Source organism: Gastrolobium bilobum, unplaced genomic scaffold, assembly GCF_033153095.1.
Source record: "Gastrolobium bilobum isolate Gb01-03AN ecotype WA unplaced genomic scaffold, APGP_CSIRO_Gbil_v1 utg1359, whole genome shotgun sequence".
Taxonomy (NCBI): domain Eukaryota; kingdom Viridiplantae; phylum Streptophyta; class Magnoliopsida; order Fabales; family Fabaceae; genus Gastrolobium; species Gastrolobium bilobum.
Window position 1 is genome coordinate 22,785 of NW_026897797.1, and position 26,183 is coordinate 48,967.

Consider the following 26,183-nt stretch of genomic DNA (forward strand, 5'->3'; position numbering starts at 1 on the left):
ATCGGTTAAACTTTATGGCAGATCAAAATATCAATTGAATATTATTTCTTCATTTTTAATTTTTTGAAAGAGTAAAAGTAAAAGTAAATTTCAAACCAATGCAACTGTGATTGATGAAGTGTCAATGTAATTTCAGTTTCGAGTCTTACATTTTCTCTTTTAATGTGAAGTGTGGAGCACAGATTATGTTGAGATGCATTTCAAGCTATTTTCTAGATAGCTTTCTCGTTTCTTGTCAATTAGTTTTTGTAAATAGGGGTGGAGCATAATTCAAAAAAATTCGTGACGTGACTCAAGCCTTATGTACTAAACATATGCATTTTGAAAATAAAATTTATTAATTGCCAAAATGTAGTTAATATCTTGAAATGTGACTTGATATTTGAGTAAAGGTTATGGGTTCAATTTCTCGTAAATAAAAAACTCAAGGCTGTTCTGTTACCAAAAAAAAAAAAACTCAAGGCTGTTCAGATAACTTTTATGATTCTGTTCCCAAAAATATACAAATAATTGTGTATTTTATTAAATCACTTTGAATTCGTAGTGTGAAAATTTATTCTCCTTTAATTATATAAAAAGATTACTGATATTTTCTCATTATAGAGGATGATTGAAGACGTGATAAAGTTAATGACAAATAAGAATAAAATGAAGAAAAAGTAATTATGTATAACCGAAAATAATAATTTAAATGTGAAACAAACTAAAATTTTGAGCTGATAATGTTTTATTACAATTTGGGGTCTGTTATATGGACTAATATTGAAAGGCCCTAGACAAGTCTCATTCCAAATTCAGAGGACCTTAACCCCAGCCAAGAAACCAAAATTCTCTAGAAAATCTCCGAAGTTACCTGCAATCCTTGATTGAGCGCATTCATTGATGGGAAATGTGTTTCTCATGTTGCATGAGACAAATTATCTCATGCAACACACAAAAAAGTGGGTGAGACTCATCTTTTTTCTTTTTCTCTCTTCTTCAAAGTGGGTCTTACTCACTTTTTTGTGTATTGCATGAGATAAATTATCTCATGCAACATGAGAAAAATCAAACCCTTCGTTGATTCTATAATTCGTTATACACCTACGTGGCACTTACCATTATGACCTTTCATTTAATGATATAGTTTTGCCTGCCATATTTTAAATTCCTAATATGGATTAGTGCTCAAATTGTCTAAAAACCAACATATGTTATTAGCGGAACATACAACTGTTAAACAAACATCCACGTCAGGTGCCAATGATCAACTAATTAATAATCAACAGTTAAAATTTCATTCCCATTTCCTTTTTTCTAACATCCCCGGAAAACAGAAACAAAGACATTTTTCTATTTTAACAACGTTAAGACCCCATTCATCTTACTCACGCTTCCCTAGGGTCGGTAAAATGGACCAACTCGGTCCGACCCGACCCGCATTTAACCCGAAAAAATTGAGCCGGGTTAGGATTGGCTCGAAAAAAAAAAAACGAACCAGAAAATCCAATCCAACCCGACCCGAGTCGGGTTAGGATTGGCTCAAAAATATGGCTTGTGGGTTGGCATGAAAAAATAGCTGTTGGCTCGAAAATTGGCTCGCGGGTTGGCTCGAAAATTGCTCGCGGATTGACTTGTTTTTAGCCTATTTAAATGACCCTGTAGTATTAATGCACATATGACTTCCATTAGCTTAAACAAAGAGTTACAAAATGAGAAATAAAAACAAAATATTTTAGTTTCGAATTTTCTTCACAAAAAATTTGCATCAACATCCAGAAACAATCAGAACCCCTGGTTATCAAGTGGGAAATATATTTGAACCAAACAGAGCCAGGACAACCTAACAATATAAAAATGACAGAGATGTGAGAAGATTAGAGACTTAGGTTTAGAGAAGGAAGAAAAATGATGACAACATGCGTGGATTTTGTCCATTTTTGTATATTATATTTTGTATTTTATATATATAAAAAAAACTCAACCCGCAAGCTGGCTCGTTTGACCCGATGGGTTGACTCGTTTTTGTCAACCCTACGCTTCCCTAAAGACAGACTCCTCAGTAGAGCTGTCAAAATGGGTCAGCCCGTCCTATTTTGCCCTAGCCCGTGTGGGTTAGAGCCAAAAAGTTCATAGAACCAAATGAATTTAAATAATAAAGGCTCGCATACTACATAGCACGGACACGCAAAAAATTTGAAAAGATGCGTGTCGGACACTGACACGCTCCGACACGTTCCGACACACGGTCAATATTTTAGGACATGCGGTCAACGTTCTGACACGCTTTTCCGACACGCAGTCAACTTTTTCCGACACACGGTCAACCCTCCGACACGTTTTTTTAAGTCTAAATTTTATTTTTTTGACTAAACATAGAAAAATAATTTATAAATCAATTTTTTATTATGAAATTTGACATGAAAAATCAACAAGCTACGAAAAATTATTTTTGTTTATATTTATATTATGAAATTTGAATATTTTATTGGTTATATGACTTGTTATAGGCTGTTATATGCATTAAATATAAATTATATTATATATATTAAAAATATTATTAATATAAAAACGTGTCCTAACGTGTCGAAATATGACATTTTTTAGGATTAACGTGTCGATGTGTCGTGTCGTGTCGTGTCCTGTGTCTGTGTTAGTGCATCATAGCTCGCACAGGCCAAAAGTCTTATTGGTTAGGGCCAACCTGCGGTCCATCCAAAATTATAATTTCATATTTTTTTAATCATATTCAATACATTAAAAATATTTTAACAAATAAATTTTAACACTTTCTTGGCATATTTTATACAAATTATAAATTGTTTATAATTTAATTTTTTTAATAAAATAATATTTGTACACAAATATACAAGTGAAAATGTAAACAAAATTTTAATATATGTGAAAATTTAGTTACTACTTTTACTAAATTCATTATTAAATGACATTATCAAATAAAGATTTTCTCACCGGGAGTCATAACAAATACAACAATTATAGTGGAAAACTAAAAGTAATGATGAAAAAGTTATCTTAAAACCAGTATTGAATAACTGCTCTTAGTATTTTATATACTTGAAAGTAAAATCATTGATTTTCTTTATCTTTTACCGTTACAATTTTTTTTTAACTATTATTATTCACAAAATTACTAAAATACATTGCATACAATATGTTTCAATACAAATTTGGATGTATAACCTGTTTAGATGTCAATAGAAAATTTTATTTTTATTGATGGGCAAATGAAAATCGTTGTTAAATCATATCACAGATGAAAAATTCATTTTTGTTATAAAATATTATGGATGAACTTTCACTTGGTTCATAACACTTGACTCTTTGATTTTCATGACCTTTGATATATTCTATAACCATCATACTTATGGTGTGTTGAGTTGAATTGTAGAATACATCCAAGGAAGTGTTGAAAAATATTATGGATGACCTTTCACATGGATTATGAATGACATTTCACATGGATTATGGATGACCTTTCACATGGATTACGAATGACTTTTACATGGATTATGATTGACCTTTCACATGGTTCGTAACATGTGACTTTTGTTTTTTCCATATTTAAAAATGCATCTAAGATATGTCCTTGCATATGACTCTTTGCTCATTCTTATCCTTATTTTATTCTTTCTTTATTTTTTTCTACACTTCATTTTCCTTTCTTTCATATTTTACTTTCTCTTATATTCTCCATCAAATTCACAACAATTTTTATTTATATTTGTAAATAGGGGTAGGATCCTTTGACACCGGTATCAAATTTAAAGTTTGACACATCATCTGAGAGCCATCAGATCAAAAAAGATCAACGACTCTGATTTGTAAGCATGTGATACCATTGATCTTTTTTGATCTAATAGCTCTCAGATGAGATGTCAAACTTTAAATTTGACACCGGTGTCAAAGAATCCCACCCCTTATAAATATTCAAATTTGTATAATTTTCAATTTTTTAAATAATAAAAATTTTGATGAAAGAAAAAATTTGGCCCGCAAGCCGGCCCTAACCCACCCGCTAAATTATAGGACTTTGAAGGGCTAAAAAAGGTCCTACCATAAAAATGTCATAATGGGTTAGGGCCAAATATAATACTTTACAGGCTGGCTTATGGACGTTAACCCTTTTTGACATCTCTATTTTCCAGTAGCTAACATCGTATATCAATATGAAAACTCCACAAACAGTTAGGAATTTCTATAAGATAAATCTCAACAATTCATAAACATAATCTAACTAAGGCAAGATTGATGAAAGTCGTGATTTTTTGTGCCAAAATCCGATCATTTAACCCTGTACAATGTTTATCAGCAATGGAAACAATACGATTATAGAGGTGATTGGTGCAATAATCATTTTTTGCATGTTAAAGATCATAACTGCTCCAGTTGACCTGATACAGACATTGTGAAAAACAATTTGTTGTGTTGTATAATAATGTGGAATATTGGCATACTCGTAGAAGAGAGAAACCTACTTTCTGATTGTAATGAGAAGTCTGAAAATTATGAAACATTGATTCATTATTGAAGTTGAATTTGCTATGGCCACTTCCAAGAATGTATCTGTTGCTTATATTGTAGTTACTACAGCCATATCGGCTTTTATAATTCTTGTTTTTCATATGAGGAATGGAAGGAAATCGTGTGTGGAACAGTTGGAGTAAAAGTATGATCTTTTACAGTGGTGTTACTGTTAACTCATGGCAGATCCCAATATCAATTGAATATTGTTTCTCCATTTTTAATTTTTCTAAAAAGCAAAAGTAAATTTCAAATTAATCCAATTTTTATGGTGAAGTGTCATTTTAATTTCAGTCGAAGTTATCCAAGAGCTAAAGGAACATCTAGTAGTTTTGGGAAAAATGGGTTAGGCGCGTGTGACTACGCGTGCGATATTTTTTCTGTCTGTTAGGGTTTTTTTTGCTCCTTTTGTTTTTCTTCTCTTTGAATCTGATCTTCGGTAAACGATGAACGATTGTGAGAATGAGGTTTTGCTTACGGCAAGGAAGAGTATGAAAAGAACTAAGAATGGTGAGGAAATTCCAACGGAGGTGGTGATGCGTGAAGCGATCAAGGACTTTCAAGCTGGATCATCCATGAAGGAAAAGGCGCGATCCTTTGCAGAGGTGACTGGAGTGGAGCATGGTGTGTCAGGCGACAACGCTCCATGGTTGATTGAAGAGGAGGAACCAGACTTGGAGCCTCTGGATCCCAATTTGGGTGCGATTTCTGAGTGGGGGTTTCAGACCATAATTAGGGAGGATGGTGCTGTTGAAATTCGGAGCAATAAGGAGGCTAGAGCTCGCATGTGTCAACGATGGAAGAATGCTTTGATTGTGAAATTGTTGGGAAGGAAGATTGGCGTCGGCTTCATGAAGAAGAGGCTGGAGGCGATGTGGGCGAAGGCTGGAAGTATTACGGTTGCAGATCTTGGAAATGAGTTCTTCTCGGTCAGATTTAGCAGTTTGGAGGACATGAATCTGGCAATCACGGGTGGACCTTGGGTCATCCTTGGGCATTACCTTGCAACTAGGAAGTGGGAACCGTGTTTTGACCCTGATAAGGCCAACATCCATAAAGTAGCTGCTTGGATCCGTCTCCCAGGGATACCGCAGGAATACTGTGAATTCCCCTTCTTGAATCATTTGGGTTCGGTGATAGGGAAAGTTATTAAGGTGGATAAGACAACATCTACCGGTGATAGAGCAAGATTTGCTAGGGTCTGCATTGAGCTTGATCTTGCTCAGCCTTTAAGAGGTGAGTATATTTTGGATGGACGCAGAAAGAGGGTGGAGTATGAAGGGCTTTTCTTGATTTGTCTAAGGTGTGGGAGATATGGACACAACTCTGATTCATGTCCAGATTATGTCAAGTCTCCACCTGAGAACAAGCCAAAGGAGCCTATTGCACAGCCTATGGAGAGTAATAGTCCTCAGGGCGTAGGGCCTTGGATGGTAGTTCAACGTAGAAAGAAAAATCAGCAAGCCCTTCAGAAGCAGGAATCTGGACTAATCAGAGCTTTTGGTGAGGATATTTCTAATAAGAGGAGCATGGTGGGTCAGAAGGCTGGAGTTAATAAGGAAAAGAGTCTCTCTAAAGGGGTGAGTGTTAAGCAATCTAAGCCTGGACCTTCAAGCCCCATGGTGAACAAGGAAAATGTCTCCTCGACTTCCAATTCGGAATCTCCAGTTCTGGGAATGCTTTTCTCAGCTGCGGCTAATAGCTCTGTTAAAAAAAATGTTGGGAACAAGTCCTCGGTGGTGGGCTCCAAGAAGTATGTGGTTAAGTCTTCTTCCCAAAAAGGCAAAGGAGTTGGCTGGGACCCTACTATCAGCCTTGGATCAGGCAGTAGCTCTCTAACTCAGAGCAAGGTTGGCCTGGAGGGAGCAGAAAACGGAGCAGGGGTGTTGTACCCAGTTTTGAATGGGTCTGATCTTATTGCGGACAAGTTTGCAGTTGATGATATGGTGGCTGCTGACTCTCAGAAAGAACCTGAACCTCCGGATCAATACATGGGAGAGCCTGTTAAGCTGGTGGAGGAAACTGCATGTATGGAGGTAGTCTTACCTAATACTGTTATTTCAGATAGCATAATGTCTGGTAATTATGTTACTGGTGGTGATAGTTGTTTTGAAAACCAGAATTCTGGTTTTGGAAATCAAGATGAAAGCAGCAAGAGCTTTGTGATCTTGCAAAAAAATCAATTTTTATCATGAATGTCTTCATATGGAACTGTAGAGGGGCTGCTAAGAGGCAGTTTAGGAGTACCTTTAGTAGATTCAGAATAAAGCATAAGGTTGGGGTGGCTGCTATTTTGGAGCCAAGAGTGAGTGGGAAAAAAGCTATTAGAGTAATCAATAAATTGGGTTTTTCTAACCATATTGTAGTTGATGCTCATGGTTTTTCTGGGGGTATTTGGCTGTTGTGGAATTCTAATGAAGTTAAGGTTTCTCTTATTTCCAAGCAAGACCAATTCATCCATTGTTGGATTGAGTTTGCTGAGATGAAAGGGTTTTACTGGACGGCAGTTTATGCTAGCCCTCTTGAGGGGAAACGCAGATGCTTGTGGGAAGACTTAAAATTGATTGGGAGGACTATGGATGATCCATGGTTGGTGTCAGGAGATTTCAACGAAATTGCTTGTGCTCAGGAGAAGAGAGGAGGTGGTCCTGTTGATTATAATAGATGTAATCAATTCTCAAATGTTTTGAATGCTTGTGGTGTGCTGGATTTGGGGGGAGGTGGTAACAGATACACTTGGAGGGGCCCTAAGTTCTTGCATTTGAATAGGATTTTTAAGAGGTTGGACAGGGCAGTGGCTAATGAGTGTTGGAGAACCTCTTTTGAAGATGCTGATGTTCTAACTCTTCCTAGATTGTTTTCTGACCACTGCCCTATTCTGGTCAGATTGGGGAAGGAGGATTATGTTTGGAGGGAAAGGCCTTTTAGGTTCCTTGCCTCTTGGCAGTGTGATCCTAGGTTCAATAGTTTTTTTAGAGATAACTGGAAGAAGGGTAATAGCATGTGTGACAACTTGAAATCGTTTGTTCCTGCTCTTAAGGATTGGAATAAAAATGTGTTTGGCTTTATTCAGTACAAAAAAAACAGAATTATAGCTAGACTGGATGGGATTCAGAAGCTGAGTAGTTGTAACAATTCCAGGAATTTAGAAAAGTTAGAAGCCAATTTGAGAAAAGAACTTGCTGGTATCCTTGATCAAGAAGAGCAGCTTTGGTTCCAAAAATCCAGGGGAGAGTGGATAAGGGATGGTGACAGAAATACTAGATTTTATCATACTAGTACCCTGATCCGGAGGAAAAGGAACAAGATTATTAAGCTTCAAGATGCGGCTGGTCATTGGATAAATGGGGAGGAAGCTCTTATTGATATGGCCAGAAATTTTTTTATTGATCTCTTCAAAGAAGAGGTTGTAAATACTGGATTTTATCATACTCATAACTCTTGGCCAGACTTAGGGGAAGATCATTTGGCTTTCCTTGCTCAGGGTATTGTTATGGAGGAGGTAAAAGCTGCTTTCTTTCAGATGGCTTCCTTGAAAGCTCCTGGACCGGATGGTTTTCCGGCTTTATTTTACCAGAAGAATTGGGAGTTCCTTAAAGACCAAGTGTTTGAAAATATGCAGAATTTCTTTTCTCAACCGGGGCTAATCAAGGAAGTTAATCATACTCTCCTAGCTCTTATACCTAAGGTGGATAGGCCTTGTCTTATGAAACAGTTCAGGCCCATAGCCCTTTGTAATACTCTATACAAAGGACTCAGCAAGATTATTGCAAATAAGATTAAGCCTATCTTAGGTAGCCTTATATCCCCTAACCAGGTTAGTTTCGTGCCCAAAAGACATATTCAAGACAATATCATCATTGCTCAAGAGCTGGTTCATGCTATGCATAGAATGAAGGGTAGAAAAAGTTTCTTTTCTATCAAAATTGATCTAGAGAAGGCTTATGATAAGTTGAATTGGAGCTTCATTAGGGCTGTTCTGGAGGAAGTGAAGATCCCAGGAGCGTTGGTGGAGGTCATTATGGGTTGTGTGACTAGCCCTTACATGGAGGTGTTGTGGAATGGAGCTAGGACTCCTGGGTTTCATACTCAACGAGGAATTAGACAAGGGGACCCATTATCCCCTTATCTTTTTGTCTTGTGTATGGAAAAGTTGACACATCTAATTTTGGATGAGGTGGAGTCTGGGAAGTGGATCCCAATAAGGGCTGGCAAGTCAGGTCCTCCTATCTCACATTTAATGTTTGCAGATGATGTTGTGCTGTTTGCTGAGGCTTCTTCTTCTCAATTGGAGTCTATCAATCGTTGTTTGAAGCTTTTTTCCAAGATGTCTGGGCAAAGTGTGAGTGTGGAGAAATCCTGCATCTATTTCTCCAAGAATGTGCCTCCAGAAACAGTGAATGTTATTACTGCGGCTAGTGGGTTTAAAAAAGTGTGTAATCTGGGCTGCTATCTGGGGTCTTTATTGAGACATGGAAGAATCAAGAGGGATCACTATGCATATGTTATTTCTAGAGTGCAAGGAAGGCTTCAAGGGTGGAAATCAAAGTGCCTTTCTATGGCTGGTAGGATCACTCTAGCTAAGAGTGTTATTTCGGCCATTCCATCTTACCATATGCAGAATAACATGCTGCCAGTGCATGTATGTCAAGAGGTTGAGAGATTACAGAGAAATTTCATTTGGGGGGATTCAGATACTAAAAGAAGGGCTCATTATGTGTCTTGGGATCAATTGTGTTTGCCTAGGGAGTGTGGTGGCCTAGGCATCATTAATCTAAGAAGACAAAATGAGGCTTTTATGCAGAAGCTAGCCTGGAAGGTCATGCATGAACAAAATAGCCTTTGGGTTCAGGTTATGTTAGGGAAATATGGTAGGAATCTTAACCCAAATCGTGGTTTAACTTCAAAAGCTGCTGATTCTATGTTGTGGAAGTACATTTGCACAGCTAGAGATAAGTTGATCCAACATCTTGAGTGGGAGGTTGGTAATGGTGAAGATATTTGCTTCTGGACTGATGTGTGGGGTGATTGGAAGAGCAGCTTATATGACCAAGCTGCTATTAAACCTCCTGATTCCATTCTTGGCTCTAAAATTTGTGAATTTGTAGACCCTATTACTGGGGATTGGAACTGGGCTTGTCTCAGTATTTGGCTCGATGACCTTGCTATTTCAAGACTGAAAGTCATTAAGCCTCCATCAAAGGATAGGCCAGTAGACAACATGCGATGGATAAGGAGTAGGCCAGGTAAATCCTTTGTAAGGAATGCTTACTGTTCTTTATTTGATGCAAATGCAGGAAAGGATAAGGTATGGTCTGCTATTTGGAAGTGGAGGGGACCCTACAGGATTGCTGTTTTTTTGTGGCTTGCTTGTTTGGATAAGCTTCCAGTTCGGATGATGACTGGGCAGTGGTATGGAGGGAACTTAGCTTGCCCAAACTGCTCTGCTGGTCAAGAAACTGTTCTGCATACTTTGAGGGACTGCAAGGTGGCAAGGCTGGTATGGGAGAGGTGGTTCTCAGGTAGTATTCCTTCTGAATTTTTTTCTGCTGAAGGATTAGAGTGGTTTAGACTTAACCTGTTTCAGCCTTATGTTAGTAAACTTTGGAACTCTTGGAAAGAGGTCTTTTTTGTGACCTGTTGGTTTCTTTGGAAATGGAGGAATCTTTCTATTCATGAGGAGTCATTTGTTATCCCTTATGATCCTATCCATGCAATTCTGTTGTTCCTGGCTGATATGAAGAGATGTAATATTGCTGGGCCCTTTTGGTCAGAAGTAGATGGGGACATTGCTTCTGCTTCAAATAGGAATTCTAGTGATGGTTTTCCAATTCGAATTTATGTTGATGGTGCTTGTAGTCTGCATATTGGGGTGGGAGCCTGTGGAGGGTTTATTTGTTCTGCTAGTGGTGATTGGTTAGGTGGTTTCTCTTATAACATAGGAAGGTGCACGGTTTTGGAAGCTGAATTATGGGGCATTTATCATGGTCTAAAGTTGGCAGGTGACTTGAGTTTCAACAAGGCTTGGTTGGGGTGTGATAGCAAAGAAGCTATCCTTTGTCTTGAAGAAGAAACTGAGAACTATGGGTTCTATGCCTTAATCTGCAGGATCAGAAAAGCTGGCCAGGATGTGGACCAGCTACAATTGGATTTTGTTCCAAGAGACCTTAATGTTTGTGCTGATGAGTTAGCTAAATTAGGTTTTAAGCTCAAGGGTGAGGAGTTGAGGTTTTATCCCTCCCCCCTGTTAATATCTTTCCTTCTTGGTTAGAGTTTAGCTCCAATTTGATGGTGGAGCATTTATGTTTGAACTTGTGTAAGATGAATGTTTAGTTTGTCTCTGGGCTTGGCCCTCCAGTTTATCAAAAAAAAAAAAAAAAAAAAAAGGAACATCTAGTCATATTTCTTTTTTCTCTCTTTTAATGTGTAGCACATGTTGAGATACATTCCAAGCTATTTTCAATATAGCTTTCCTCGATTCTTGTCTAATTATATTTTTGAAAATAGGGATGGAGCATAATTAAAAATAAAATAAAAATCGTGAGCTAAAATCAAGCCTTATGTATGATCAAACATATGCATTTTTGAAAGAAAATTTATTAATCATGCAAAAATGTAGTAGATCAATCATTTTGTTTGTTTTAATTTTTCTTTTTATTATTTCGTCTCTCTTTTAAATTATATATTAATTTATTATTATTTTTTAAATTATATATTGATTTACTCCTATTTGACCAAAGTTTGATCGATATTTGGTATTTTTCTTCAATTGGGGAAAGATGACTACGTATAGAGTCTATAGACAATGATACAAGATTATCTTATCTTAGTTACAATTGACTATTTTTTTATACATGCAAATGGCTATTTAATTCTAGTTGCAAATCACTATTTAATCCTAGTTACAAATGACATTTAAATTTGAATACAATTGTATCTTATTTACAAATGTTTATTTAATTCTAGTTACAAGTGGCAATTTGAATTTCAATACAATTTTATTTTAGTTGAAAATGACTATTTAATCTTAATCTTAGTTACAAGTGTCTATTTAATCGTAAATACAAAACATTACAAATTTATTTAGCAAAATAGATTTTGAAATTTTCAATTTGAATTTAAAATTTGAAGTGTCCACAAAAAATAAAATAAAAAAATTGGAGTCTATTTAGGAGTATAAATGAGCTAGGCTAAGCCAGACTCTGCCTTAAGAACAGATCTATGTATGACCTGGTCTATTAACCTAGTTTAGGTCAAATTATAAGTCTAGCTTGACTTATATTTTTTTTTAAAAATGTCTGACCTAGATCTATTAGCCTAAATTCAAGAGTTAAAAAAAGTAATTAAAATAATATTATTTTATTATTTAAATAATAATTTTATTTATTTATTAAAATAAATACTATAATATTGACCAACTTGTAGGCTTATAGGCTAGGTTTAATAAAAGAAAGTTTATGACTTATTTTTTACATAGGCTTTTTAAAAGGCTTAAGCATGTTCTATTTTATTATATATATGTGATTTATAATTCTCCTTTTTAACCGCAAAAGTTTATAATTCTCCAGCAGACTCAGTTTGAGTGGGTCCCATATATTAAAAAAAAGAAAAAAGAAAAGAAAAAAAAAGCGCAAAGATCGATGGGTTAGCGGGAATGAGTTTTTTTTTTGCAGTTGAATGAGAAGTATAACTCCCTATATATATTAGGTCAAACCTGACCAAATATAGATTGAGTTTTTTTTTGCAGTTGAATGAGAAGTATAACTCCCTATATATATTAGGTCAAACCTGACCAAATATAGATTGAGCCATAAGCTCTGATAGACTGTCTGACCCATTTACACCCGTAAGCCTATTAGAGTGAGTGAGCCATTTATTCAAATAAATAATTTATCAAGGGCTTGTTTGATCAAATAGGGACCTATTGATATCTAATTTGAGGAAAATAAATAAATAAGTAAAGTGATAAAAATTTATAATACCTATAAATAAAAATAAACAGTGATGTTTGAGTAAATGTTATATGGGTAATAAATAAAAAACATACGGTTGTTCAAATAATTTTTACGATTTTTTGCCTTTAAAATTTTGTTCTTTCTTTTTCATTCGCTAAATAATTTAGATAGGAACTTAGGGAGTCTTCCACTCATGAGGTAGGGGAAAATACCAAAATATTGTGTTAGTGCGTTCGAAGGGAAGCAGGAAAGCTCAAGAATATCCCTGTTAAACTCTGAACCAGGCCTCCAAAGGCCTAATTACAAGAATTTAAATTCATCTTACATGAATATTATTGTCCTCCCTCAGAATGGCTTCCATTGCAGCATTTTTGCATCGCACAGCAACTTTTCAATTGTCTAAATATTTTTTTTTCTTCTGTGTGTGTGTGTGGTTTGGGAGGGAGGGGGAGGTACGGGGAGGGAAGGAAAGAAATCAAAGAATCTAGAAAATATAAAACGTTGGAAGAATCCTAATTCATCAACGTCATACAAAAAAATTACAGGGTTTGATTCTTCTTATATTGTTCGAGATAAAGTTATTTTCTACATACACATAAAAATGCGTAGTGCCAAGTGAAAAAGAGAGAGAGAAAAAAAAAAAATCTCACAATTTTATTTGTATGTAAAAGATAAAATTATCTCTTATAAGATAAGAGACAATAAATAATACGCATAGAATAAAATACGACAGCATAACAATGGATTACATGTTCAGCGCATTCATTGATTCTATAATTCGTGGTTGAGTACTACACCTAAGTGACATTTATTTATGATCTTTTCATTTAAAAATATTATTTTGCACGCCATATTTTAAATTCCTAATATGGACTAGTGCACAAATTGTCTAAAAACCAACATATGTTATTAGCGGAACATAGAAACTGTTATTGCTTGCATCTTTTGACGATTTTTTCTTAACAATTCATTTCCCTTATTCACTAAAGTCATCAACTGCGGGAACTAAATATTCTCGTTGAAGCAGTGTAAGCAGAAAACCAGGTTGCATATGGACTCCATCAATACAAGAAACTCAATTTTCAATTTTAAGACTTGAAGCAGCAGGGTAATGGCATTAATCATAGTTAACCTTTCAGTATCTAGATAGATTGCTAAAAGAATATAGCCAGATAAGGGGAATGCATAAACCAGTCTCGGGAACCAGCACAGTCACACACAGCAAAGGAGACAGCACGAAGCCAATGATAATTTTATTAAATATAGAGGCAACCCTATTCCACAGAAATTTACCTAAACATTCAATATGATTTAGCCAGTTCAGCAATTGACACATTTACATGAAACCCAAACATATTTATTGATTTGAAAATGGGGTAATCAATGGAACAACATTCATGCTTCCGTTCTTCCACTTCTGTAAATTAATGACTTGTCAGTGTTAAGATTATATCTTTCAACATCAAACTGCATAAACACTACCACCAATCTTGGGAACCTTCACCCATCTTAGCAACAAGTGCTGGAATTTTTGTAGTTCCTGGAAAAGGATAGAAACAAACACAATAAAGAAGTCATTATACGTAGGATAATCTAGAGCATAATTCAAGAGAAAGAATAGCACTTACAATCTCTGCTGAGACACTGGTTCCAATAATCTATGCTCCAAAGTACTGGATCATTTCATCATCACCCAAGAAATCATCTAAATGGAATTGTGGACTGTTGAGTCCTCCAAAATCTAATGACATGCCACTGATTGGCGATCCAAAGAAAGAGTGATCTATAGGTCTATCAAGTTCATTTTGAAATGCGTCTTTACCGAAAAATTGCAAGTCTCCTCCAGTAATTTCATCCCCTTTCATATGTACTGCTGGCATAGAGACTTCATCTTTCTCTGGCCGAATTGGTCCACTATTCCCAGACTGTAGCTGCAGCCCATCCTGACTAGGCCCATATCCTGCTGCCGGATTATAAAGATTATAAGTAGTTTCGTGATGCATGTCAGGGTTTTGCAACTCAGGATAGGGCAATGGCCTTCCACTCATATACAAGCTTTCAGAGGAAATTATGTTGTTCGAATGAAGATAAGAGTAATGATCAAACTCAGGTACTGGTAGTTGAGCTGGCATCTCAAGTCCTTTTTGCAGAGGTCTCAAAGCAGAATTTGTATCGATGCCTTGCTCATTTTCATGAATCTGGAGTCCAACTACCTGTGCATCTGTCTCGTTCATATTAGGCAGAATGGTTACTGGTTCAACATGTAAAATTTCATTGTCAGATTGAGCTGGTAGTTTGTCAGTGGTGCCTGACCTCAAACGAGGTCTTTTTTTCCTTGGTTTCTTAGGTTGATCTTTATCTTGGACAGAATTCCTTCGCAAGTTATCTGATGATTCGATATCCATAAACTGATTTCTCCTATCTTCTTTAGAAGAAACAGAACCAACACCATCATCGGCAACATCAACATCATAGTTGCTAGCACTACTAGCGGCAGCTTGCTTATTCTCAACAGGAACACCAGGTGGCATTTCGGTTACTCCAGAATTACCATTGTCACTACTAGGCTGTCTGATAAGAGCTTCTTCTCGACTTAATACCCCCAACCAAATTGCACTTTCCTTTGCTGTCATCTTGTCTTGCAAGCATTTTGACTGCCGAACATGCCTCCTTATTTTTGCAATATTAGGTGACATGTGCTTTATTACAGCAGTTAGCACTCCCACTTTCCACATCTTCTTCAAATCATGTGGCTTCTTATAAGGAGGACTCTGACCATGAGGTAAATTCAAATGAACCCACCAATCTTCATTCCCAGTTGGCCACCAAGGTGGGGGAATACCTTTTTCCAATGGATACTTCCTCTGAGGAGGATCACAATGTTGCATCAATGAAGATAAGAGTGACCCTAGCGTTGCATCTTGCAGGTCTTGGAGAATGCTCTGAGAGTTCCCATTCTGGTTATTATCGGCCTCACTCATAGCAAGACACTCTGCTTCATACTTGGCTATGGCTGCGGGGCCATTCTTATCAAACTTTACCTTCTCTTTCCACCAAGCTCTAATGTTATCGGAAGAACCACTAACTGGCTTGCCCTTCTCAGGAATGATTCCATACACAAATCCACGAGCTTTGCAGACTTCCATAAGCTTCAGCATATACTTAAGAATCCCATCTTGTGCTCTGGACATTTTCTTCCTGCGAGCTTGATCAGTGGACTGCCTGGACTTTTGCTTCTCGGCAGCTTGCTGAGCTGCAAGCTTCTGTTTTTCCTTGAGCCTTTTGAGTTTGATACGATCCTTCCACATCCGCCTCTCCAATTCTTCTGCTTCAATGTCTTCATCACTGACATCTTTCTCCGCTATATTGTCACATCTAATATCATAACCTTCAATATCCGAACTGTAGTTCAACATGTCACTATTTATCAGAAGACGCTCCATTCAATTAAATAACAACAGAACTTGCATATCCCAAATGATCATTGGAACACATAAAGCAAGCTAAAATGTAAGCTTTTCTATTATTTATACCAGGATTAACTAATTAATAATCAACAGTCAAAATTTCATTCTCATTTCTTTTCCCTAACATTCCCCGGAAACCAGAAATGACAGACGTTTTTCCATTTTAACAAAATTAAAGTCCCCAAAGATCTCACACAAGCTTCGCAAAAGATCGACTCCTCAGTAAAATCATTGTCCAGCAGTTAACATCGTATATCAATTTGAAAACTTAACTGTTAGGAATTTCTATAGGATGGATGAATATCAACAACCCATAAACGTAATCCAACTAAGGCAAGATTGATGAAAGCCAATAGAAATTCAGGAAGCAAAGCTATTATCATCCGAAAATATAGCATTCATCGAGAGAAACGCACAAAAACAAAAAATCTGAAAAGACAAATAAAACAAAATCAAGAAACATAGTACATAAAATACATGCAACTAAATTGAAGTTCTGGGAATAATAAAAGTTGGTAGACATACCAAACGTCAGGCCCAATTTCTTCGAATTCGCCCATCTATGAGGATTGGAGGGATAGAATAGGCGAAGGCGATGTTTGCAAATTGAGAGCACAAAAAATTGAGCTTTTGAATTAGATTCGTTTTGGGTACCCTGAATTTTTATTATTGATGATGAAGATTGAAGACGCCGATAGCGAATTCATGAAAAAAACCATAAGAACCCAAAGAGGGTTTTGCTTTTTCGACCCAAATGGCCCGAAATTCAATGCTACCTGTGCCTCAGATTTTGGTGAGGAGAGAGAAAGAGAGGAGAGAGAAGACGAGTTTAGCTCAAAATGTTCCATTAAATGGCGAGATTCAGTATTTTATGACACAACTTACATTCATTCACTCTAATAAATAAAGGTATGAGACCCATATTTTTATTTTTTTTGTCAACTCTCTCTTCTCCTTTATCTATAACTTTACATCTTTTAAAATAACATAACTTTACATCTTTTAAAGTGACACACACTTTACCCTTTATGTATTCTGCACCTTACCCTTCAATGAGTCAAACTTATTCCTTTTTGGTCTCTATTCTATGTATCAAATTAATTATTGGAAAAAGTGTCTATTACATAAAAAGAGATAAATTATGAAAAAGAATGAGGGAAAAAAGTTTTAAATATGTAGGTCCCATATTTTTGTGAGAGTAAAAGAATATAAAGTGTGTCATGCAAAATGACACATTTTTCTTTAATTATTTTGCTTTTTTATATAGGAAAAATATTTCTGCAGTTAATACAGATAAGTTATCTACATTCATTTCCAAAACGACGTTTTTTTGGTATTGAAATCTTAAAAAATTATAAATATAAAGACTATTATAACCCTAAAATAAATTAAAATTACAAAAGCACCATGATTTCTGCCCAAAACGACGTCGTATTGGGCTTACTGCAGATAATGCAGAAAAAGCGAACCCTTTTTATATATAAAATGAATAAAAAGTGTGTCATTTTAAATAACACTTTTTGCATTCTTTCACTTTCACAAAGAGATTGGATCCATATTTTTAAAACTTTTTTTTCTACTATTTCTCATGATTTATCTTTTTTTCTCACTTAAAATGACACAACTTTATGTCATTTAAAATAATATATGGATTTTTCTAAAATGATAGTAAAAGTAAAACACACCTTTCCCTAAAGAAAGTACATTTATTTCTGGTACAGTGATATAGGAATCATCATAAACGTTTTCTTTATGGAAAATATTACTCTCCTTTTACATAAGGTAACTTATCTCATTTTCTCTCACTTCGATTTTCGCACCTCATTTTTTTTTTTTTTTTGTAATGGTGGGACTCACTTAGTTTCTCTCTATAACATAAGATACCTATCTCATGTAAAAAGAGATTAATAAAATCCTTTATTTATTTATTCTGCAGATGGACATTAATTATTTAATTAGTTTAAATTTTCATTCTTCCCCTAAACAGATTGGTGAAATAATTCCAAAATTAATGATTTTGTACCTAAAAATGAAACTCATATTAATATTTTGTGGTCTATATTATATTTAGTTCAATAGATATAGGTAAGAAAGTAAAGAAAAATCTAGCACTCGTAAAAAAGAAGAAGTAAAACTTTAGTAAAAAGAAGAAGAAAATAATATATTTAGATGGAACAAAATCCAAATGTTATCAATTAATCAAGGTAAAAGGTATACAATTAATAATCATGTAGTTAGACGTAATAGCGCAAAGATACATAGTAATTTTTTTAACTTAAATTTTATTATATTGAATTTTTTTTTTATAAATATTTACTAAAAGATGATTGTTGAGAAGATGTTACTTAATCTTGATTCAATTGAAATTAATTACAAAAAATTTGTGTCTAACTTGAATTTGGTTTAACGAGAAACTTGTATTTAATTAAGTTTTACTTATTTTTAACTATAAACACTCCTTTGATATCTTATCGAAAAACCCACAATATTTTATTTTACTCTTTTTGTTTTTTTATAACAAATCTTAGATTCAAATACCTAACATTGAACGTAAAGCTAGTTAGGAGAGTAACAGTTTAATTTATTGTGACCACATTGTTTGATTACTTTGATATTATCTTTAATTTTTTTTTAATTACTATGAAAAAATAATGTTTTGCATTTTAAATTTCAAAAAAAAAATATTGTTGCAGTTACTACATATAAGTTATCTGTATTTATTTTTAAAACGATATCGTTTTGAGATGAAAAAATTAAAAAATAAATACAAATAACTTATATGTTATTTTTCTTATTTTTGAGTGATTAAGGAAATCAACGAGGCTTTATTCTATTGTTGTAGATTTGTTGGACCTCCATAATTGAGGTTATCCACAAACCAATTTATTTATTTGGAAAAATGTTTTGCTTAACCCCGTGCTTTTTAAAGGAATAGATAAAATAGATTAACCCCAAAGCAACTTGCAGGGCTCTCCATTTCGTCCAATCAGTGACACAAAATTGCATGTGCATCAATAGCTTCATGAATCAGGATAAACTTTTATATTATAGCATTATAAAATTAGGGGGAAATAAGTATCATGTAACAAGATATAAATTTTTTTTACCTGCTCCATTGGTTTCCACACCAGCCTTTTTCATTTTTAATGTATGTTATTACATGTACGGAATTCGCATGCATTTTTGTTTCAACTGGAAAAATTGTTTTAATTCCTTTTAGGTAGTGTTTGGTTCCATTCTTTTCAACATTTTTTTATGCAAATGAAGTAAGGTTCTTAGAAAGTCAACATTTGCTTCAACAGATTATGACAAAATGTCCATCCATCCTATTTGCATGGCTTTTTCAACTTTGCCTTCGAAAGATTGGTATCGGCACTGTTTAGAAAGCTCTTTTGAGGGTGGTTTTTTTTGAAAACTCGGTAAAACACTTTCACACATTTTTTGCACAGCCATTATACCCTCGACAGTGCTTGGAGCACGCTTCTCATCATCGCCGACATCCTGGTCCACTAGGATCTTCGACATGTCGAAGGTGGCGTAGTTGTTGGATTCCGTTTGAACTTCTTCCAGAACGCGGCGAGGCTCCACCCAGCGACCACCATAGTGGAGGTGGTCGCGGATCTCCTTCAAGTCTTGCTCGGGGGTTCCGAACTTGCCGGCGCCAATATTTGTGCCGCGGAGGACGACCACCGTGAGGAAGAGGCAGAAGAAGGTGACGGTGCGGGTGACGCTCTTCAATTTAGCTGGGATACCATCTTGTATGATGACCCTCCCCCTGATTGCCTTCCGCTTTTTTTGAACGACCTTAGGGGTGCTTGTACCCCCAGATGGGTCTCTGTTTGTTGCTTTTGCTTTATTTCCTTGTAATTCAAAAAAAATAAAAAAAATAAGGGTATTTTTGTCGTAACACATTTTTTTCCCATCTATATTTTACCAAAATTCAAACATAGACTTTACAAAAGTTACTTAATTTTTCCGATAAATTTTTTTCCTACCAAACAATTTTTTTTACATTTTTCTATCAAACCCACTTTTCAACCATTTTCTCACTAATCTTATTTCTTTATTATTCATAAAAATTTTCCCTCAACCAAACCAAACGCCACCTTAATAGTCGCTTTACCAATTAATTAATTTTAGAATGTGGCTAGTTATGGAATTCAGTAGCTTCATGGAAGCATCTCTATTTGCACATGTAGGGCCCAAAGTTTTCTGAATCCACACTTTTTTCTCACCTTCTTAGAGGGAAGAGAGACCCAAATAAACAACCTTAAATATCAAATTTTTTTTTTTAGTAAATTTAAATATCAAATTTGGTTAGTGCTTAGAAGTGGATATATATTTAATAACTTTTATGAAGAATATACTTATTATTTTTTTTTGGGTTACACAATTTCCAGGTACTTTTTCTTATTGAAACTAATTGAAAGATAATTATGAAAATTTTAATCCATAAAAGTACAACATACATTATTATTATTATTATTATTATTGCCTCTATACTTAAGCATAACATACTCCTAACCATATCAACTAATGTTTGTTGGTGACGTACATTATTGAATATAATTAATATCATCGTCCAACTTATTTAACGATTTTATAACCTATATAGTATTATCAAAACAAAACAAGTGTGACAAGCTATAAGTATCATATGATATTTTTATCTTGACCTAATGATTTCTCCTTTCATGGCGAGAGACAAGGCACTAAGGTTGCCTTCATTCTCAACTTGCACACCAGGCATAACCACAGCTCTACTCCCAACAAACCCACCTTCACCAACTGTGATTTCTCCAAACTTAACCATTCCATCTTCACCTTCATATATATGTCCAAATAACAATGCTTCTTTTCCCACACAACCCCCACTTTCAATCTTCACCATTTCAGGGTTTAACAAAGCTCCCATGCTATCTACATAAGCAGCACGATCCATTTCTATCTCTGAACCCATCAACTTCATCCAAATCACAAACAAAAATGACCCACTTGTCATGTCCATAAAATAATCTCCAATTAATGTTCTAATAGCCTGCCACGTGCTATCCATGACAATCCTTATGCTCCATAATGGTACTGTTTCACCAGCTTTCTTCTTTCCCACTAGAACCCATTTGGCTACAACACATGCCAATGCAGCCATAGCACCTGAGATAACCCAAAACATTGGAAGCAACCAATATAGTGGGATTTTCTTAACATTGTTTAAGTAAACAACCCAGTTCAAAGGAGCAAAAACAACTAAACCAACCACAATATAAGGTAAAATTGTTTGTAGCAATGGCTGAGTGAAGAGTGCTGAGAATGTCTGATACCAGTTTCTGATCAAAGTCACTTTTTGAGGCTCTCTCTCTTTTTTAGGTAATGATGCTGCCACTGGACAACAAGACAGGTCCACCTTCAAACTAGATTGTTCTACGAGGTTCCTCCAAGATTCTGGGAGTGGTTGTCTATTACGCACGTGCTGGCAAATCTCATAGATCAATGAACGGCCATGATCAATTGAAGCACTTTGTGTGTTGGAAGAAGCAGGGATGACATCCAACTCATGGCTTCGGAGATAGGGATTGAATTCAAGCTTATCTGATTCTTCCCTTGAAAGATTTTCATTGATATTGATCTCACCAACATCAATGTAAGGGAACTCATTTTCATCCCATGGTTTAGTGCAATCAAGTGCAACATCACGTGTGGCTTCATCATGTGGCACAGGTCTTAGTTGCACCTGGAAAATGTAAGAAACTCCACCTGGGGAACTCACACGCTTTTGAAAATCATCAGCAAGGAAAAGCAAAGGGCGTGAATCAGTTTCATTCCTAGGAATAGCACCTGTCTCTGGTGGAAGAATCCCAGTTGGTTCAACCTTACCTGTTTCCTCGCTAATACTTGAGTCATAAGGCCTTAACTTGAATTTCACATACATTTCCTTTCCATCTTTGAAGCGCATGAGCCTACAAATGTTTGAGTAGTAATGCAATGCAGCATATGAGTCAGCATGTCTAAGGGAAGTCCACACAGCTTCACGAACATGTGGGGTACCCTTGACGAGTTCTTCCCTTGCAGGAAGTCCACACACAAGCCAGCTTGCAAAATCAGCCAAAGTTCGAGCATAAAATGCCTTGCCAGTTTTTAGTGTCAAGTCAATGAGAGGAGGAGGAGAATCAGAAACAGGTCCATCAGGGAGTATCCTCAAAGCTGCACCACGTGCATCAATCCTTGCATCATCATCAGCACTCAAACTATTACTGTGCCTTACCATGACAGGGTAGCTCTTTCCAGGGTGGAAAATCTTGTGCAGTGGAACACCCTCAAGTTTGTCATATATTTTCAACTGTCCCTTTCCGCTGACACCAATGCGATGAAAGTATCTTGCTCTTGCATTCATAGTTGTGGCAGCTAAGTTTGCAGCCAAATTTGCAACTACTTTCTTGTATTCCATGTCCATCTCCTCTATCCTTTGATCTAGAGCATTTGAAGAGTTCCTGCTAGCAACTCGGGTTTGAGATCCAATGTACACGCTACCCTCATGGAGTATAGAATTCATTGGAGCAACTGAAAGTGCACCCAGAATAACATTATTTTCCACAAGAGAACCAGGGAGAATCAGGCTTTGACTCCCAACAACTGAATTATCCTGGACCTCTATTTTCCCACAAGTATATCCATTGGAATAATGGAAGCCAGTGATTATGCGGCTAAAATCACCAAGATGGACACCATCACCAATTGACATTAACTCTGGGTTTGAAACTGGGTTGATGGCTCTAATGGAACAATGCTTTCCAACTTTTGCACCCAAAAGGCGTAGGTATATGCAGAAGGCTTCTGTTCCTGAGAGAAGCTTTGCAAATCTAAGGTGGCAAGAAATGGTTAATTGATTTCGAAGCCAGGTTTTAAAGTGGGTTTGCTTTTGACTCAATTTGAGAAAACGAGTCAAAGCAGAGGTGAGAGAGGTGAGTATAAGACCATGAAGCAAGTATGCGCAGGTAAATGAAATGGTAAAGACAATGGGGTTTGAAGGGACATCAGAAAACATGGTAGCATATGCAATAATGGTAAATGGGATCCAGTGGAAGGCCCCACATATGCAAACAAATGAAAAGTGTTGGAGTGATGCAGGTTTCTGGAATAGCCTTATATACAGGAAATAAGCAATAGCTGCAGCAAGGGAACTGAGAAAACCAATAAGATAGATCCCCAGAAAGTGGTACATAGCATCAGACTGTGTTTTGCTAGTAGTAACGAGCAGCCCTGCATTCTGAAATAAAAAAATGAATAGACATTAGTTACAAGTCCAAGCTTCAATTGCCATGTGGCATTTAATATCATGAGTTATTATATGGAATAATGAGCTTTTTGCAAATAAAGAATAGCAATGCTCGCCACAAGGGAATTTTTTTTTGGTACTCCAGGTATCGTGTGGTCCTTCTATTTAAAAAGTGACACATGGGCAAAAAGTTATTTTTTATTTCTTCTTTTTTTTCATTAGTTGTATGATTTTGATTAGTCCGAATCACTGAATAAATGGTGATCCGAGACCACTGAAATTCTTCTCAGCCACAACGGCTAGCCTAGTGGTGAGGGTGGGTAGTTGATAATAGATGCTTCGTTTCCCAATGTATTCAAAAAAGAATAGCAATGCTCTCATAAGTACTAGCACTACAATGTAACCTAAAAGTTAAAGAAGTTACATTAACCAAAAGAATAAATGAGTTATTTGAAAAATCTGCATTCATTAGAATATAAAATATTTTGGTAGGTATAAGTATAACTTACCTCTTTAACATTATTAAGCTTAGCAGGTTTGAGCACCTGTTGGCCTCCTTCAACCTTCTGCAGGGGTTGTACCTCAGCACCTTCTTTAATAACACTTCCTTTTTGAATGACAGCATAAGGTCCAATTGAAGAATTTTTGCCGATCCTAATAGGAAAGAAACTTACAAGTCCATTCTTTACCTCATGGCTTTGAACCAAAACCCCTTCGGCAATGACAGCTTCATCTCCAATTGAAACTAGAGCCGGGTCTGTGATGTCAACTGTGTCAAGCAAAACTGAGGATCCAATTCTTGCACCAAGCATCTCAAACCAGTATTTCAGAAACATTGTTCCTCTGAGGTGTGTTGCCAGAACTTTGGAAGAAATTTCCTGAGTTTTATAAAGTGCCCACCACTTCACAAAATCCATTGAATAGATGGGGATTTCGGGGCTAAGGGCATAGTTTGGCCTCAAGAAAGAATTCCCAAAAACTGAAATGCAAATGCAAGTAGAAACAATGCATAGGATCCAAGAAAGGGGTGCCAAAGTAAGGGAAATCAAATAGTTTGACCAGGGAACTCCATAAACTGATTCACTGGCATTTGGGATGAAACTTTGAAAAGCAATGATGGATAGATAAGCAGGAGAGACCAGCATGGTAGAAATATAAATAAGAGCTAGGAGTTGAAGTAAACGGATACCCCATTGGCGAGACTTGGACACATCCAAAACCAATTCGGTAGAATCCATTTCAGCTTCTGGAGCATGGTATGGATGGCTCATAAGTTGAGGTTGATGCTTCAACAGAAGATTCTCTGAGAAGTTAGCCAATTCTTGAATGCAGGATGCAGTGAAAACATCTATAGCTGCTACTGGCACTCCCAGGAAATCCGAGAGTTTTTGAGTTGCTTTAACCACACCAATTGAATCAATTCCATAGGTTGACATGTTGTCTGTGACTGAGATGTTGTTGATTGAGATTCCAGCCTGCTCAGAAATAAGCTTTTTCAAGAAATCTACAATTTCCTTGTTGCTGATTCTTGGACTACTAGTTAGAGGTGCAGTGCTCCTTGGCTGAGGTTGATACTTCAACAGAAGATTCTCTGAGAAGTTAGCCAATTCTTGAATGCAGGATGCAGTGAAAACATCTATAGCCGCAACTGGCACACCCAGGAAATCCGAGAGCTTTTGAGTTGCTTTAACCACACTAATGGAATCAATTCCATAGCTTGACATGTTGTCAGTGACTGAGATGTTGTTGATTGGGATTCCAGCCTGCTCAGAAATAAGCTTTTTCAAGAATTCTACAATTTCCTTGTTGCTGATTCTTGGACTAATAGGTAGAGGTGTAAAGCTCCTTAGCTGGGGCCGGGGTGTTCTTCCTTCTCTGCATGTACCTGTAGTAAATGACCTTACCAGTGTTTTCTTTGTCAAAATAAGTTGTGGCACCAAGTTCAGTGTTTCATCAGCGAACTGTTTGAGACATTCAAATCTCTTGATTTTCCCTGATGTTGTTTTGCTGATGGTTCTAGGCTTGATTAACTTGACAGAAGCAATACTGACTCCATGTTCTTCTGCCACACGAGTCTGAATACTCTCAATCACATCTTTTCCAACTGGTTTACCATCCCTAACTTCTGCAATCACAACCAAGCCAACCTGGTCAGAGCCATCAGGCAAGGAAATCCCCTTTGTTGATAAAACTTCCTCAGGGACACCAATGACAGCACAGCACCCAGGACGAAGAAATTCTGATGAACTCTCCACTGTCTTTTCAACATCTGCTGAGTAGATATTTCTTCCAGCAACAATGATAAGATCCTTAATTCTTCCAGTGATGAATAGCTTCCCATCTATGATTCTTCCCAAGTCTCCAGTTCTTGTGTAGATACGTCCAGGATTGTCCTGAAGCTCATTCCTAAAAGTTTTCTGACTCAAATCTTCCTTTCCCCAGTATCCAATTCCTGCACTTGGACTACTGATCCAGATTTCTCCTTCCTTTCCATCTTCCTGAAGCTCTTCACCACTCTCTGGATCAACTATTCTAATGTCAACATCTGCATCCCCATGGTGAATATAACCACAACAAACTCTTCCCTGCCAGTCAACAAGAATAGGATTACCTTCTCCAAATGCACAACTGACAAACACGCAATTTTCTGCCAAGCCAAATCCAGGAGCCATCACCTTTTGAGATAAGCCAAGAGGACTGGTTAGCTCAAGAAATCTTTTCAGAGTCTTTTGTCTCACTGGTTCAGCAGCGACCATAAGAAAAACCATGGAAGAAAGGTCAAATTTCTGAAGCTTATCCTTGTCGGATTCTAACCTCCGAATCACTAATTCAAAAGCAAAGTTAGGGCCAGCACTGTGAGTTGCTTGATACTTGCTCATGGTTTCAAGCCATAAGAGTGGTTTCTTGATAAAAGTCATTGGTGAAAACAAAAATGCAGATCCACCACTAACTAGAGCTGTAAAAAGT

At 36.3% G+C, this 26,183-nt stretch overlaps 1 protein-coding gene across 2 annotated transcripts; it reads right to left on the minus strand.

The window, feature by feature from the left end:
- Window positions 1-13,716: 13,716 nt before the first annotated feature.
- On the minus strand, window positions 13,717-16,749 carry LOC133310387 (ETHYLENE INSENSITIVE 3-like 3 protein). Of its 2 annotated transcripts, XM_061511306.1 has the most exons (3): window positions 16,469-16,749; window positions 14,105-15,878; window positions 13,717-14,016 (listed from the first exon to the last, which is right to left on the minus strand). In XM_061511306.1, the coding sequence occupies exons 1-2, from the start codon at window positions 16,501-16,503 to the stop codon at window positions 14,135-14,137; spliced, it is 1,779 nt and encodes a 592-aa protein (XP_061367290.1). In that variant the 5' UTR covers window positions 16,504-16,749; the 3' UTR covers window positions 13,717-14,016; window positions 14,105-14,134. The 2 variants fall into 2 exon arrangements, with proteins under 2 accessions (XP_061367290.1, XP_061367289.1); XM_061511305.1 differs by lacking the exon at window positions 16,469-16,749 and having other exon boundaries at window positions 14,105-16,270.
- Window positions 16,750-26,183: the final 9,434 nt, after the last annotated feature.